Raw genomic sequence first — 15,432 nt, forward strand, 5'->3', positions numbered from 1 at the left:
TTGCAAACACTTTTCCAAGTCGTACACCCTTCTTTCTGTGCTGCTTGTAGAGGGGACAGCCTTGACATGCAGTAGTATTGCTGTTTTAGCATTGTTGCTTTTGTCCTGAAATGAGGAGTTAGCTGAACCTACTGTTTTTCCAGAAATAGGGGAAAGCACAGTCTGGCCTGCAACAGTAAACTCCTGACTGATGAACATGTTTCTCACTGTCCAAAAATCTTTTTAATATAAGTGCAATTTTTGTCTGCTTGGCAGTGTAAGGTACAGGTATTCCATAGTGTTAGAACAAGCAACTGGCCTGGTAGTTTCTGCCAGGCTTTTGCTTGTAAGTAATTCCCATGAGCAGGATCACCAGGAAATATTAAGGAAAAAAATTCTCAGAACAAAGAACAGGAATCTGGTTTGGTAGAGAGCACCTGCTTAACAGGGATAAGGAAAGGTTGTAAGTGGAAGTAAATCAGGAATGGGCTAAGTTCAATTTCTTAGGCTTAAGAGCGGTAAAAAATAAAAGAGCTGTGCCCACCAGGACAAAAATTAAAATAACCTTCCTAGCCTGTTAAGTGTAAAAAACCCCTCTATTGTGCATCTTGTGTGAATCGATCAGTGTAAGTTTAGTTATGAGGAGTAGGCACAAACTTAAAATGTTTTATTCAAAGAGCATATACAGAGCAAAAAGCAGAACTTTTAGAGTAGTTTGGGCTTGAAGGCTGTGTCCAGCCTGTGTCCAGATAACCAAGATCCATTTTCTGGGTTTCCTCTCACAGGAGTACCCAGTGATAACTGAAATAGCTGTAGAGAATCATGGATCATCAGCTGTCTAGCCATCTGATACAACACAGGTCTACTTCAAACAGGCTTCCTGCCATTACAGGAATTTTTCATTTCCTAAAATGGTATAAAAATACCCAAGTATACCACATACAATCAGATAACATTTCAGCTGCTTGAATAGTTCTCAGAAAAGGCTGGGAGCGAGGGCAGACATCCCAGCAGTGACCTTCATCCTGAATAACCCCTCCAAACAACACACACGATCTTCCTTCTTACTGGGCAGCTGCCGTTACTTGGGCAGCCCAGATGAAGCCCCAGTGCAGCTTGTGCACAGAATCAAGATCCATAGTTTGCTTCATCGAAGGCCTTTCTGGCTCGTTTCAGTTCTTCATTCATAGTAAGGAGGTCTTTAACCCTGGCAAACTTCCGGGGGTCCTTGCGAATTAGAAAGACAATGTCCTCGACCTGTACGCGGCCCTGCCGCCCGATTGACATGGCCTTGTGTGTCTGTCAGAGGGGAAAAAAAGGAAAGTCAACAGGGTTCCTTTGCCACTTTTTTAAGTTCTCAATTCCACTTTATTTCCTGTAATTTTGTAACAAAGCAATTGCAGCATCTGGGCACCATCATCCTAGTCACAACAGAACTTCCCAGAAAACCATGGACTTACTGTTGCTCTGCTGTCCCCAGCTCCCTGTCACCTACACCTACACACAGCTGTATATATACATCACATAATGGTATCAAAACTAAAGCTAGATTACAAGTATGATGCCCAGCCTGTAAAAAGCCTGAAGATCAGGCACAACTTGGAAGCAATGTGAGGTAACCCTATCAGAGGACAGTGTAGGGTATTTTGATAAGGAAAGGCAAGGGCAACCTTTCAAAAGGGGAATGCTTGGATACTTTAAAAGAGTATCCAAATACCTGGTTTCAGGCTTCAGGCCCCAGAATGCATTTCTTTTGCAGCAGAGCTATGTTCCCATCCACGTAAAGACACTGGGTCAACACAAAAAGTTGACAGATTTTCGAAGCTGAGCCTTGTCTTCTGTCAGCTGCACATAGAGTGATGCCACAGTGACCCCCAAAGTCAGATGTGAATTTTCCCTCCTACAATACTAATTTAAACGCTACTTAAGGACCTCAGTTTTCTAAATCCACGTGGAGCAAGGTGCATGAATTTTGCCTTTCCCTTGGAAAAGCAAAATCCAAGTTTAGCTTTCTCCTACTAGCACCATGATTTTGGGGCCTGGGATAATGCAGTATTTGAGTCAGAGGTATTATTTAGAAGACTAAAGTCCTTGTGAGGACGTTTTGACCATGCTGTCTAGAGCTGACTTACCATTTCTGTGATAAACTCTATTACAAGGTCCTCAAGAATGTCCACAGATTCTGTGTAAGGGTTCTGGTCGTCCCCGAATCCATACATCATGCATCTTACTGCACAAAGAAACACTCAGTGTGAGGCTCCTTTCATCCATTCTGTAGTGTCAGCAGCACACATCTAGTTAGAGTTCACCAGCCTGCACATTCCTGCTCCAGGGTGGTGCAGGAATGTAACTCTTGTCTGTTAGGCAGGGCAATACTTGAGCAAACATACAAGAAATAAACAGAAACCAACAAAAGCCAGGTGCTGTACATGCAGAAAAGCACATCTGATGACAAGCTCTTTATACTCATTTAGCCTGCAGAGCCCTATACACTGACTTACAACACAACCGACTTTGGGCACAGCTCGGTTCAGAGGATGCACCAGCAGTATTTTTGGGGGGGGTCTGTCTACATGACAGCTTTCTGCACTTGCAGCCAGGGCACAGAATGAAAGCCGCTGTTTTGCTAAGGAAAATTGAGTTTAGGAACTCCACAGCTATCTGCTCAGAGTTTCAGCTCAATGACCAGGCTGGGCTGGGCTGTCCGGCCCAGCTCGACTCACGCTCTTTGGAGAACAGCCTCTTCCTCCTGCCCTGCCCGCCGTCCAGGCCCCCGCCGGCGTCCTCCGCGTCCTCTTCGAACTACACGGGCACAGCGGGGAGAGGCCGCGGTCAGCGCCCGCCGGGACCCAGCCCCTTCCCGCTGCACCCCCGCCCGCGGGTGGGATGGGATGGGGACCACCGGGAACTGCAGCCCCTCCCGCCACTCACGGGCACGTCCTCCTCCTCATCGGCCATGGCTGCCGGGCTGCGCCGGAAGGGATTCCTATTCCCCTTCCCCTTGCCCGGCCCCGCCTCGCCCAGCCCGCCGAGCTGTGGAGGGGCGGGCACGGGGCGGTGCTGCCGGCTGGGCGGGAGCTGGTTGGAGTCGTGGCACCAAGGATTTAGTGGGAGAAGTGTGGTGACCTTCCCTATATCTGTAGTCGACATATTATTGGATTGTCAGATCAGGATATCGTGGTCTGAAAGTGAACTGGGGAGGTGTCTGGTCCATTCCCCTGCTTGAAGGAAGGTTAGCCATAATGTTAAAAAGGTCTCCCAGTCTGCCTGCGGGGTTCGCAGGGGCTTTTCCTTCCCTTGAGAAAGACGCACTTGCCCACGTTCATAGAATCATAGAATGTTAAGGGGTTGGAAGGGACCTTAAAGATCATCTTGTTCCAACCTCCCTGCCCCATCCAACCTGGCCTTGATCATCACCAGGGTTGAGGCATCCACAACCTCCCTGGGCAACCTGTTCCAGTGTCTCACCACTCTCACAATAAAGAATTTCTTCCTAACATCTATCCTAAGTTTCTTCTCTTTCAATTTGTACCCATTACTCCTCATCCTGTCACTACAGTTCCTGACAGAGAGTCCCTCTCTGGCTTTCCTATAGGCTTTCCTTTAGGGGGCTCTCACATTCTCCTCCAGGCTGAACAGCCCCAACTTCCTCAGCTTGTCTTGGTAGGGGAGGTGCTCCAGTCCTGTTCAACTTCATAAGTTTGCTGTCAGCCCTTTCCTCCAGCTCTCCCAAGTCCCTCTAAATGGCAGCCCTGCCCTTGAGCGTATCAACTGTTCCCCCCAGTTTGGTGCCATGCACTGTTGATAACAATGCATCTGCTCCAGATTACTTGTAAAGATGTTCACCTGGACAAATTCCAGAATAGATCATTGCAGCGTTCCATTTGTAACTGCTGCGCAACTGGAGTATGACCCACTGACTTCAATGTTCTGAGCCCAATTATTCCACTAGTTTGTTAATGATTGAGTAGTGCAACTGTCCAGACTGTAATGTTCTAATTTTGGACATTGTTGAAAAATACTGCCTTTGTAGTGCCAGTGTTAAGGTGACAGACTAGATCAGACACAGACAGTAGAGAAAGAAAAAGGAGAAATTACTGCTGAAAGACCAAGGAAGATGCACAGGGTGGAATCCTTTTCCACAGAAGCTAGTACTCAAGATCATTCTGCGAATAACAGGTGCAGAAGAGGCAAAAGTTTACAAGGTAATGCTGGGTGCCTGCAGAGAAGCCTATGCACTGCAAACAACCCAAGACATCTGAATTTAAAACCGAAATGAGCTCTACTGCTTCAGTAAGCTGCCAGGCCCACCCACCACTCATCAAGGGGAAAGGGAGAGCATTTGTGTCCTTGGTCTGAGAAAGTGCAACTCCTCATACAGCATGTTCCTTAAGAACTTGGCATACAAAGTCCAGTAGTGTGTCAGACACCTGTTTACCCAAAGCAAGTTCCTGTGAAGACACTTAAACATAAGTTTCACTGTTTAAGTAAAGGAGAGGACTTGCTTTTATTTGCTGTCTTACTTGTCACTTGTCACAGGGGCACTGTTGCACTCAAGAATCCAACTGTGTTGTTCTTGCCTGCAAATGGCCGAGCAAAATGCTCAGAATGACATGACAGCCATGACAAGACCAATGCTTTTCAAAAATCCTGGTTTTAAAATACTAAGAATTCTTCCTGAAGTGTTCACTTTCACCTGTTCCATCTGTCTAGATACTACTGCACTTCCCCTAGGATCATGCATCCCCCGGGCTGGTTTGCCCTGTAGCATTTGGGATTAGAGGTAAAACATTAAGAGACTTACAGGTTTAATTACTGTTCAAATGCAGAAGCTAGAGAGCCATGTCTTTCTACTGCATTTATCACATTCCCCACTTCTTACATGAGTGCTGAAAACAAGCCTCACACCTCATGTCTAGTCTGAGAGTTACAAGAAGTTGCATAATGAAAGGGCTATAAATGTCACCTTCTCACCCTCAGAGTGGTTTAGAAAAAACTGCCCTTTCATGAGGTTAAAACACTTAATGTAAGTAACCTGGAGAACTGCACACCCATATTTGGCCACGTTAAGACATGACCAAAGTCCGAGTGCCAGAGTTGACACAGGCACTTAATAGCTTTGGTCTAAGTTCTCCTGCATGACTGCTGCTATTGACAGCTCTCCTTCTGTCTGACTCTGTACCTCGTAAACTTCACAGTTTCAGGTGCTCTTAGTCAGACACAGCTGGTGTGGGACACAGTTCTCTGAGCTGCTACAGTACCCCTAAAGAGTATGGGACACATCAGTACTGTGCTTCAGCTGCCAGGGCAGAACAGACACAGATAATGGACAACAGGTCTCAGATCTGGCAATTCATCCAAGTGCAGATGCAGAACTTCATGCTGGATCGAGAACAGAAATGCAGCACTGACTGATGATAATGTGCAGAAAAAGAGAGTTCCTCCAGATGGCCAGTCTTTCATTTCACTGTTTCAAGCCAACAGTGATCAAAGAGTAGATCCCATGAAGATGTGTCCTTTCCTTCACTCATCTGGAACCGGGACAACTCGATGTATGCAAGCAAGGCATGCGATCTCACTGCACCTACTGAATGCAGAAACACAAAAAGTTACAAAAGTAAAACACACAGAAAGTCAAACACACCTTCACACACAATATGTTGGCTATTTCCACTCTAGATGGCCTTAAAGCAGGAAGGTTGTACAAGTGGTAGCTTTTCGCTCCCGCTATCCTAACTCTAACCCTAACAGAGAAAAGTAAACTTCTGTGTATCATTCAGTTCAACTGGACAAGTACAGTTTGCTTAATGTTAGGGCTATAGTTTTTCTATTCTAAACTAAATGCCTCTTTATTAAAGATATTACTAGACTATCTCTAATATCCTAAATATAGCAGAATTTAGGCATGCAGTGGTATCTTTTTGAACATTTCCGTGGAAGGAGAGGAAATGCTGTATTAAAACTTCTCTTTGGAGGTTCATCTGCACAATCATGTAGGTTTCATAAAACAGTTTTATAATAACCTGGATTCACTCATACTGCAAACTTCTTGAACTGATGAACTTAATAAGCGAAAAGCTTAGTTTTACATATATGATTTATCCTAAATAATTCTAGTACCTTGTGTTATTTACAACAAAAAACCACAGACCTTTTGTTCCAGATGAGCTGAGCAGATCAGGAGTCAGTCTTTTCAGCTGGTCTCTACAGCAGGTAGGTTCCAGTAACGTGGGCTACAAACAACTTAGCAAGTGAACTCCTGAAACTCCACAGAACTGTGGAAACAGAGGTGTGGATGTTTAGTGCCAGATAATGCTGTGTCTTGGAGTAATACGAGCAAAGAGCCACTGGCTGTGTTCAGTTACATCTCCCACAGTGCAGTACACCTTGGTATGAGCCTCAAGTTCGGCTCCCTAATGCAACAATTACAGCTGCTACTGTTACCAGAACTCCAAATAGAATGGCAAAGCCTGCTAACATCCAGCACCAGGACTGCTGCCCACCTCCAAGAAAGGCCAAAGGAAGAAGCAACCTTGAAAATGACTCTGCAGAGGAGAGGGAAGAAGAAAAGGGACATTTCCCCACCCTCCATCCTTGGTGCATAGAGACGGGCTGCCTCTAAAGTGGACAAACTCATTTCAGCTCAGCTTGCCCTACTGAATTTATCACCCAAAAGGAAATGGCAGCAGCACAGCAGAACTTTACCTGACCAGGAACAGTTGAGGAAAGCATCCCTGAGTGTTCTCCTTTACAAACTCCTGGATCCCCAGTACATTCTTTAACAACAGTCCCCGGGCAGCTCGGTCAATTTTGGTTAACACCATCTGCATGGATCCAGAAAGGGAGGATTAAAAGAGGAAAATAAGATTATTTTGCTGCTAGCCTGGAACATCTGTAAGAGTCCTGGACCATCTTGCAAGGCAGACTGAAAGCTCTGGGTCATATCTAGGGGGAAAAATTGAACACACTTCACCAAAACACTTCTATAGCCTGCATAAGGAGCAGGCATTTTCAAGCCCCTCAAGCTGAGCACTGAAAAAAAAGTATCCATTTAATAAACAAAGCAAAAAACCCCTTAAATCCCACTTGCCTTACTCAGCACATTTTAGGCATATTTTATTAACAATAAAGGGGGTTGGCTTACTGCATGGATAGAACAACCTGCATAAACTCAAGTACAGGGTACACACCTTTACAGATTACCCGTACCTTATAACCAACCCAAGAAAGCAGCATTACCTACCACATAAGGAATTCCAAACTCTTCCAGCATCTCTACTGCAATATGATCTGTTTTCTGGAGTCCAACTACACCATCAACTAACAGAAAAGTCCTCTTCAAGCTGCCAGAAAGACAAGCAACAGTAATTGCCACCATTATTTCATGCCTGCTCTGCTACTTCCAAAATCATAAGGAGAAATAAAAACATGAGATCTGGGGATAGGAAGAGTCAAGAAAAGCCACGCATGGAAGATGAAGGTCAGCATGGAGCAGCACCTCAGTCTTTTCTGTTGTTTTGATCTGAGCATGAATGAATGACACTGCAGAAGCTCCTGGGGAAATGATATCAGAACTAACCGACACTACCACTGGAAGCACCTACCCCTCTTCATTTTTTCACCTAATTACATGACACTGTATGTAGGTGTCCGGCATTCACCGCTGTGAAAGTCCCTTACTTGCGCCGTTCCTGCAGGTAGGCCTCCACCATCTCCACAAAGTCTTGCGGGGCGCGGTAGCCGTATCCTGGCATATCCACCAGAGTAAAGTACTTCCCTACTTTGAAGAAATTCATCTTCTTGGTGTGGCCCTGAGAAGTGGATTTAGGCAAGATCAGGGAAGGCAGTGGTTTTAAAAAGCTGCTTTAAGCAGTGTACTAGGAGATGCCCCACAAAACATCTCTATGCCCCTGCCCCCCCCGAATGCTACTGTTGCTTTAAGCTGCCCAGTCTCCTACCGCTGTAGCAATCCTACATGGCTCTGTCCATAAAACAGACTAAAAATGCCTTCACGGGTGTCTCAGCTTCTTCTAAAAGGACTTAACAGCACATCTGCTCAGCTGTGCAACTCCTCTGTCTGGCACACGTGCCAGGCCTGGCTGAAGAGCTAAACTCGGCTCTTTCTGCCTCTTCCTGTGCTTGAGCAAGGCCGTTGCCATCCATGAGCTGGTGGCCACCACAGCTGGCACGTTCTCCTGCTGTTTCAGGTTACTCAGGAGCTTGTCCCCTGCCACCCTTCTGACACCAGTTTCTGACAAAGACGGACAAAAGTTAAAAAAGTCACTCACCGGAGTTTTTGACACTCTGACCTCCACTTCTGGAGACAGTGAAAACAAGGCCCGGATTAAAGATGATTTCCCCACATTGCTTCGGCCAATGAAGCACCTGCAGAGGGAGAGGCAGAGAGGGCACATCTACACCTGCCCTCAATGTGCCGGGGCAGTACCACAGTCCTGGTCATTTCCCAGCCCCTGGTGCCAGTGCCTGGGGACAGCAGTGTCCTGTGCCACGGGCACGCCGGGCTGCTGGGCTGCACAACGGAGAGCAACAACAAATGAACTATTTTAAAACAGCAGCAGTAAGTGCAGCACGCACTGTGCAGTGCTCTGACACTGCCGCCCCCAGAGCTACACAACCACCGCCAACACCCCTTTGCCCCAGCAGCTCGGCCCGGCCCGGGCGGTGGGAAGCCGCTGTCCCAGCCCGGCCACAGCCAAGGGGTGCGAGGGCAGCGCAGCCCTGACCTCGGGCAGGGCGGGCGGCGGGGCGTGGTCCATGCGGACGGCGGAGCTCACGTAGTCGATGGGGTGGCCCTGACTGGACCTGAAGAGCGCCTCGGCGCGCTGCAGGGCGCCCAGCCCGGGCTCGAAGATGTGGAACCACGCCGTGTCGGTGCCGGGCGCCAGGTACCGCTCCAGCTTCTGCAGCGGGAACATGATCCCGGTGCGGCGGCTCTGCTCCAGCCGCAGCACCTGGGACAGGGCGGCCAGCGGCGGCGGGACCCGGCCCGCCACACCGCCCGCCCGCGACAGCAGCATCCCGGCGCCTGCAGGCGGGACCCGGGCAGGCCCGGAAGGCGGCGGGCGGGACAACGGGATAGCGGGGCGGGACAGAGGGATAGTGGGGCGGAGCGGGGCGGGCGCGGTATCTCGGGTGCCCCCGCCTGGCCCGGTGCTGTCAGGGTCCGGCTCGGCGGCGGCAGTGTTCTGCTGTCCATATCGCCCTTTGAGAGGGGCAGGCCCTTCCCAGGCCCGGCTATTTACAGAATCACAGGATATGCGGAGTTGGAAGGGACCCTCAAGAACCGTGGAGTCCAGCTCCTGGCCCTGCACAGGACACAGCCCCAAGAATCACGCCATGTGCCCGAGAGCATTGTCCAAGCGCTTCTTCAGCTCTGTCAGGCTTGGTGCTGTGACCACTTCCCTGGGGAGCCTGTTCCAGTGCCCAGACACCCTCTGGGTGAAAACCCTTTTTCCAATATCCTACCTATACTTCCCTTGACACAGCTTCAGGCCATTCCCACGGATCCTGCCACTGGTTACCAGAGAGAAATGATCAGTGCAAACCATTCCGCTTCCCCTCATGGGGATGTTGAAGACCACAGTGAGGTCTCCCTCAGAGGCTGAACAGACCAAGTGACCTCAGCTACTCCTTGTATGGCTTCCCCTCTGTATGCTTCACCATCTTCATTTCTCGCCTTTGGACACGCTCTAACAGCTCTATATTCTTATATTGTCGTGCCCAAAACTGCTCACAATATTCAAGGTGAGGCCGCCTCAGGTCAGAGCAGAAGGGGACAATCCCCTTCCTCGACTGTCTGGTGATGCTTTGCCTGATGCCCCCAAGGACACGGTTGTCCCTCTTGGCTGCCAGGGCACTGCTGACTCATATTCAATTTGCTGTTGACCAGGACTCCCAGGTCCCTTTCTGTAACACTGCTTTCCAGCAGCTCATTCCCCGGTCTGTATGAACATCCAGGGTTGCCCCATCCCAGGTGCAGAATCCAGCACTTTCCCTTATTAAACTTCATATGGTTGGTGATTGCCCAGCCCTCTGATTTATCAAGGCCTCTTTGCAGGGCCTCTCTGCCTTTGAGGGAGTCAACAGCTCCTCTGAGTTTTTGTCATCTGTTTAGCTTTGGGTCTTCTCATCTGTGTTCTTACAGACTCAGGCCAAGCCCAGCAACACCTCTGAGCTGCTGAGGGCTCTGTGCACTGATGCTCTGTTTGGCCACGGAACAGGGCAAAACAACCTAGTCCTGCAGCATCCTCTGGCTCCCTGCTGCAGCCATCAGTTTTCCAAGAGCTATCCTGATAAGTAAAAAAATTAAGAAATTAAAGAAAAAAATCAGTAATTTCTGTTTAAGTTGAACTATATAGAGGTCAGTTCTATTTTGGATAAAATAAACAAACCCAAACTAACCACAAAACTGTTGCCACCTGTGTTCACATTATAGTAAAAAACCTGTGAAGTTTTACTGCTTAATTGATATGTATCAGAGTGCTGTTTTCATATTAAAAAAACTACAGAGCTTTTTACATTATATTTCTCCATGACTACAGTTCATAGGGCTACAAAACCTACAGAAATAAATGTATGTCCTTGACACATTTCAGCTTCAAAGAAGTACCACAATTTTAGCACCATCAAATGAAAGTAAACTTCTATCAGTATCTTTATTAAAGTAATATATAAAAATATCCTGATGTCACAGCCATGCAAGCCTGGGGGTCCTGGGGAATGTTGCATTTTCTTTGAGACAGAGATCCCTTTTTTCTGCAATCATAGCCTTCTGTTTTAAGTGCTATAATTCTGAATAGTTTAATTTTTACAATGAATAGATTTAAGTCCAGGAAGGACTGTTAGAAGATAACAGAGGCTACATCCTACTTTCTTTGTATTGAGCTCAGTTACAAAGCTGTAGGGAGGGAACTTCCATCCCTTAAGAAAAGGCCAGCCAGCAACATACATGTGTCTCAGAGATAGCTTCAAATATTTTGTAGTAAGACAAACTTCTACAGAAATGCTGCTTCTCAAATTTATGATCAGTGAAAGCTGTTAATGGTGAGAGGTTCACTGTATAAACGTAGGGAAAAAAACCTCCTGTATTCTCCTACCTGTAAATCAAGTCCTCTTAAAATCTGCTTTGTTTCACAGCAAGACAGAGCTCAAATGTGCATAGGTCAGGACAGACCACAATCACTGGCTGCTACATGCATGCTTAGAAGAGTGCTCCCAAATAAATCTACAAATGCCCTTTATTTTGTTCCAACCAGTTTGGAATCTACAGAGCAGGCCTCCCTCCTGTCATCCCAGGGGTGTGAATAACCATAGGTAAATGTAGAGAAAAAAAGCAAAACCTTTCAAGAATTATGTCAAGAACACTGCTAATTGTTTTTTTGAGGGGCCTTTTGATGGTAATGCAGCAACCTAATTTTAACTGAAATCTGTGGTGAATCAGGTAACAGCAAAACCACACTGTCCAGAGGTATGTTCATAACCATTCCAGTAGGCAGATTTCCACATTTCTATGCCAAACTGTGACACGCAAAACAGAGGAAGTGCTACTTTTGCCTCAGAGTCCCACACAGCTCACTGCTGCAGGCAGCAGACTTGCCTACTTCAAATCACCTTGCAGTAGTTACCCTCACCAGGCACATGTTCTCTAGCACATCACACCCAGAACAGCCAGCCAGAGACAGGAGGGAAGGCAGCAGAGAAACCAGTCGGGCCATTTAACAGTACCTCTGCAGGTGTGATGATGTGAACAGAGGTGCCCAGTTCACAGGCCAGTGTCCCAGCCACTGTTAAGTCTTCCTTTTAATGTGACTACATAGGTGTCAGGAACAAACTAAGATGGTATAGGACCTTCTGAATACTTGTAATTATAGCAAAGGGTGGGATAAACAAGAGCATCCAGTAAACTCACATCTAAAACCTGAAATCCAGAACTGTGTTCCGTGGAAGGTGGTTTGTTTTTTTTCCTGTACTAAATTGCAGTCCAGGTTTTCTAAGGACAGACTATGAAGATGGAAGATGGCAGGTTACTGTGGACAGAGCTGGTAAATTAGCAACATTTAAGTCTACTTTGTATCTCCCCTGAAAGACTATTTCCTATTGTGCATGTTATTGCCTAACATTAGGCGTTCTGTCTGACATTGCCTATGCCTCATGTCTGTGACAGCAGATGTCTTTTTCAATTGTTGGTTATGTAGTTCAAATGTTAGAGAATTACTACAAATTTAGTCCACATTAAAAACTCTGACAATCATTCCTCTGGAGTTTGAAAGAGGGATCTATAACCATTGACACTGACCTAAATCCCAAACAATGGCCAAGAGCGTGGAGCTGGAAGGAAGTGGTAACACTAGCTGTCTTGTCTGGTCTGATCTTGTCTGGTCTGATCCCAGCATCGTGAGACAGGTCAAACTGTTATTCATTTCAGATACTTCCCAGAGAAGGATGTATGTGAGACCAGCTGGAGATGGAATTCTGTGAGAGCAGTGAGGGCCTCTTGTTGTGCATTTGGGACGGGCAGTTTGGTTCCTGTGAACCCAAACCAGCTGGGCTCTTGAGTTTCATTTCCAGAAAGAGAAACTCAGACAAGGAAGCATGCTGAAAAGGACAGAGCACACACACCAACCTGCCTACTTTTTTCTGTGACAGTAAGAGCACTGCTGATTGTGTCTAAATCTGTGCTTGCCCTTAAATACATCTTATGTTCTTTTCACTTGGAAGGTGGTTTAGGAACTACAGTTACTAGGATATGCAGGTTTAAATGCTAAATTATTTGTATAAAATACTAAGAAACTCTGCATTTTCCTCTATGTAAAATTCTATTGGGGGGGGGGGAGGGGAAGAGACGTGTCTCTATCCCCAGTAAGGAATTCAAGGCTACAAACCCTTCAAGGACTGGATATTCTGAGACATTAAAAGTAGTTAAAAAATTTAAAATACTCATTATACTTATTAGTGAGAAAGGTTTTTAAAGGTTCTGGGGTAAAGTAATGGAAGACAGAGGGATTATTGTTCATGTTGCAGCCAATATTGCTGATCCGAGCTGAAGAGTAGTTTCTACTGGTTTTATAGAGCTGAAATTCTCTTTCAGTATTCATCTTAAATTTTATTGACTTTTTCTATTTGCATGTGGTCTGACCTGTGCTGCAGCATTTGTTTTTGCACTTCAGGCTTTCAGGCAAAGAGCCAAAACCAGAACTACTACATCCATTTTTTCAGAGTTGGCCTTGGTCATTAGCACAGGATGCAGTGCTGTGAGTGCGCAGAAGAGAAGAAATTTCTGTGTCTTAAGTGTGCTAAAGCTATTAGAAACTCCTTGAATCTAGGCTGAAAAAATGAAAGTAGTGCCAATAACACTGACTGGTGAGGACACTATCAAGTGGAAAAGCCCTATAATTGGTGCATATGGGATGGGGACCATATAACCACTGCATCAAGAATTGACTTGAGACAAACTTTTGCTTCCTTAGTTCTGGTTGCTATGGCTATGACCATTACTAGGGTAGCAGCAGGTAAATCTTGAAATAAAGGAATTGGTAAAGAAGGAAGACAGTGCCATGTGTTTCCTTTCCAGTCTTGCTGTGCCTCACATCATGCAGTGATTTTATTGCAGACATTCAGAACATCAAACAAAGCTATGTGAGGGCATTTCTGTACTCCACGTTCTTAACCAGGTTTATCAGCAGAGCTCCTGTCTTCATACAATCCATGTCTGTTCCAAAACAGTGCAATGGCATGAAAAAACAAAAGGCTCAAATAATAGAAATTTCCAAGCAAAATACCAGCTTATGCAGTAACCTAGTGTTGCATGACTGAGATCCCACAACAAACCTTTGTTTTGTTTATAATAATCATCTAGAAATGTAATCTTATTGCCTCATCTGTTTGAGGTTACCCTATTTAGCATGCTGAAGTTTTTGTGGGCATAGCATCCAAAAACTGCAATGCAACCACAATTCAGGGGCACTGATGGCTCATGTAGCCACAGTTCTGAGTTTTACACTGTAAGGGCTGGAGGGTCTCATTCTGTCCCTTGCAGATATACACATTTGCTCAGACTACAGTATTCTTTAATGATCTGCACCAAAAGCATTTCTGATGCAGGCAAAGTGTTATTTGATAATTTATAAATCCAGTAATAGTTTCTTCAAATGCCTTCCTTTTCACTCCCAAAAGGAAGTTCCCTAGTTCAGGAATTAAAACACTTTCCTTAAAAGTTAACCCAAACTTGCCACATCAATACTAGAAAAAAACCCAATCAGCATCTCTGAAAGTAAGTAAAATGTTTTGTGTTTTTTAACTAGTAAAAACAAAACAAACCAAACTTTTCAAGGTGTGTGTTGTTGCATGCTTTGAGCAGGAGATGGAGAGGAAAGCACAGTTAGAGCCTGGGCCCTGACAGAAGCCCTTGGGGAGGGACTACACAGCAGCAGCAGCAGCAGCAGCAGCAGCAGCAGCAGCAGCAGCAGCATGAAGCCACTTTTTGCAAAACTCTGCTCTTCCAGGGGTTGAACCACTAATAACAACTGAGCAGCCACATAGCAGAAAGATAGCTAAAACCAGCACTTGATATGTCCATAACAGGGGCAGAAGGGGGAGGGTAAGTCCCTCTGCTAGGGGATAATGGACATGTAGAACCCTTTACAGGGCTCTTGCAGAATGGCTAATAAAAGTAAGGTAGCAAGCAAGAAACAAGATAAAGGAAACAGGATGTCATGCAATCGTTCATGGTGATCTATGACTTCAAGTGAAACAGGGTCTCAAAACACAGAAGCCTTCTGAGCTGAGGAGGAAGCAATCTAACAGTGAATGACACTTAAAACCAGCTCCACAGGTCTGTGCTGGAGTTGGGTGGAGAACAGACAGGTCCAGCAGGACCTGAATCAGCCTAGATCAGCTACCTGGGGCACAGCAGTGGTCCTCTTGCCACGATACTGCCATGCTGTCTGGCTCCAGATCTGGTGTCAGACTGAGAGTTTGGGCTTCCAAAACCAAAAAACGTAAATCAGGCCTCCCCATGCCAAATTGACCATATAAAACCTTTCTGTTCTTCACAGTCATGCAGTAAGTTGCTGTGTTGTGGCCAGTCTGTAATCCAAAGACTGAAAACCCAAAAGGCTTATTAAAAAAATAAGAAAATTATTTTCCAGCCATCACTTTGAACATCAGAGACTAGGCAGAATTGGACTTGAAGATCTTGGGGGTCTTTTCCAACTTAAATGATTCTGTGATATGAACTGTAAGAACCATGTAACAATATGGACTATGAAACTGGCCAAAAGCCCCACCAAAACCAACCTGACAGGATATGAAGATGGCCATTACCACTTGGTAATGAAACATTGAATTAGTGAAGAGTGGGAAGACCCCAGACCCAAATATTGCTGTTGGTCCAGACTGTCAAGTGAGGGATGGGGAGTTCAGATTGTACGACTA

General features: G+C 46.0%; 2 protein-coding genes across 2 annotated transcripts; both read right to left on the reverse strand.

Annotated features, from left to right (window-relative positions):
* Window positions 1-623: 623 nt before the first annotated feature.
* Window positions 624-3,038, reverse strand: LOC116782851 (transcription initiation factor TFIID subunit 13). Its single transcript, XM_032679883.1, has 4 exons — window positions 2,911-3,038; window positions 2,703-2,781; window positions 2,112-2,209; window positions 624-1,278 (listed from the first exon to the last, which is right to left on the reverse strand). The coding sequence occupies exons 1-4, from the start codon at window positions 2,935-2,937 to the stop codon at window positions 1,108-1,110; spliced, it is 375 nt and encodes a 124-aa protein (XP_032535774.1). The 5' UTR covers window positions 2,938-3,038; the 3' UTR covers window positions 624-1,107.
* A 3,287-nt stretch (window positions 3,039-6,325) lies between these two features.
* LOC116783456 (GTP-binding protein 8-like) lies at window positions 6,326-9,017 on the reverse strand. Its single transcript, XM_032681027.1, has 7 exons — window positions 8,724-9,017; window positions 8,398-8,399; window positions 8,268-8,364; window positions 7,660-7,790; window positions 7,223-7,322; window positions 6,685-6,803; window positions 6,326-6,392 (listed from the first exon to the last, which is right to left on the reverse strand). Exons 1-7 carry the CDS (start codon window positions 9,015-9,017, stop codon window positions 6,341-6,343), a joined length of 795 nt encoding a protein of 264 aa, XP_032536918.1. The 3' UTR covers window positions 6,326-6,340.
* Window positions 9,018-15,432: the final 6,415 nt, after the last annotated feature.

The sequence above is a fragment of the Chiroxiphia lanceolata genome, chromosome 2 (assembly GCF_009829145.1).
Source record: "Chiroxiphia lanceolata isolate bChiLan1 chromosome 2, bChiLan1.pri, whole genome shotgun sequence".
Taxonomy (NCBI): Eukaryota; Metazoa; Chordata; class Aves; order Passeriformes; family Pipridae; genus Chiroxiphia; species Chiroxiphia lanceolata.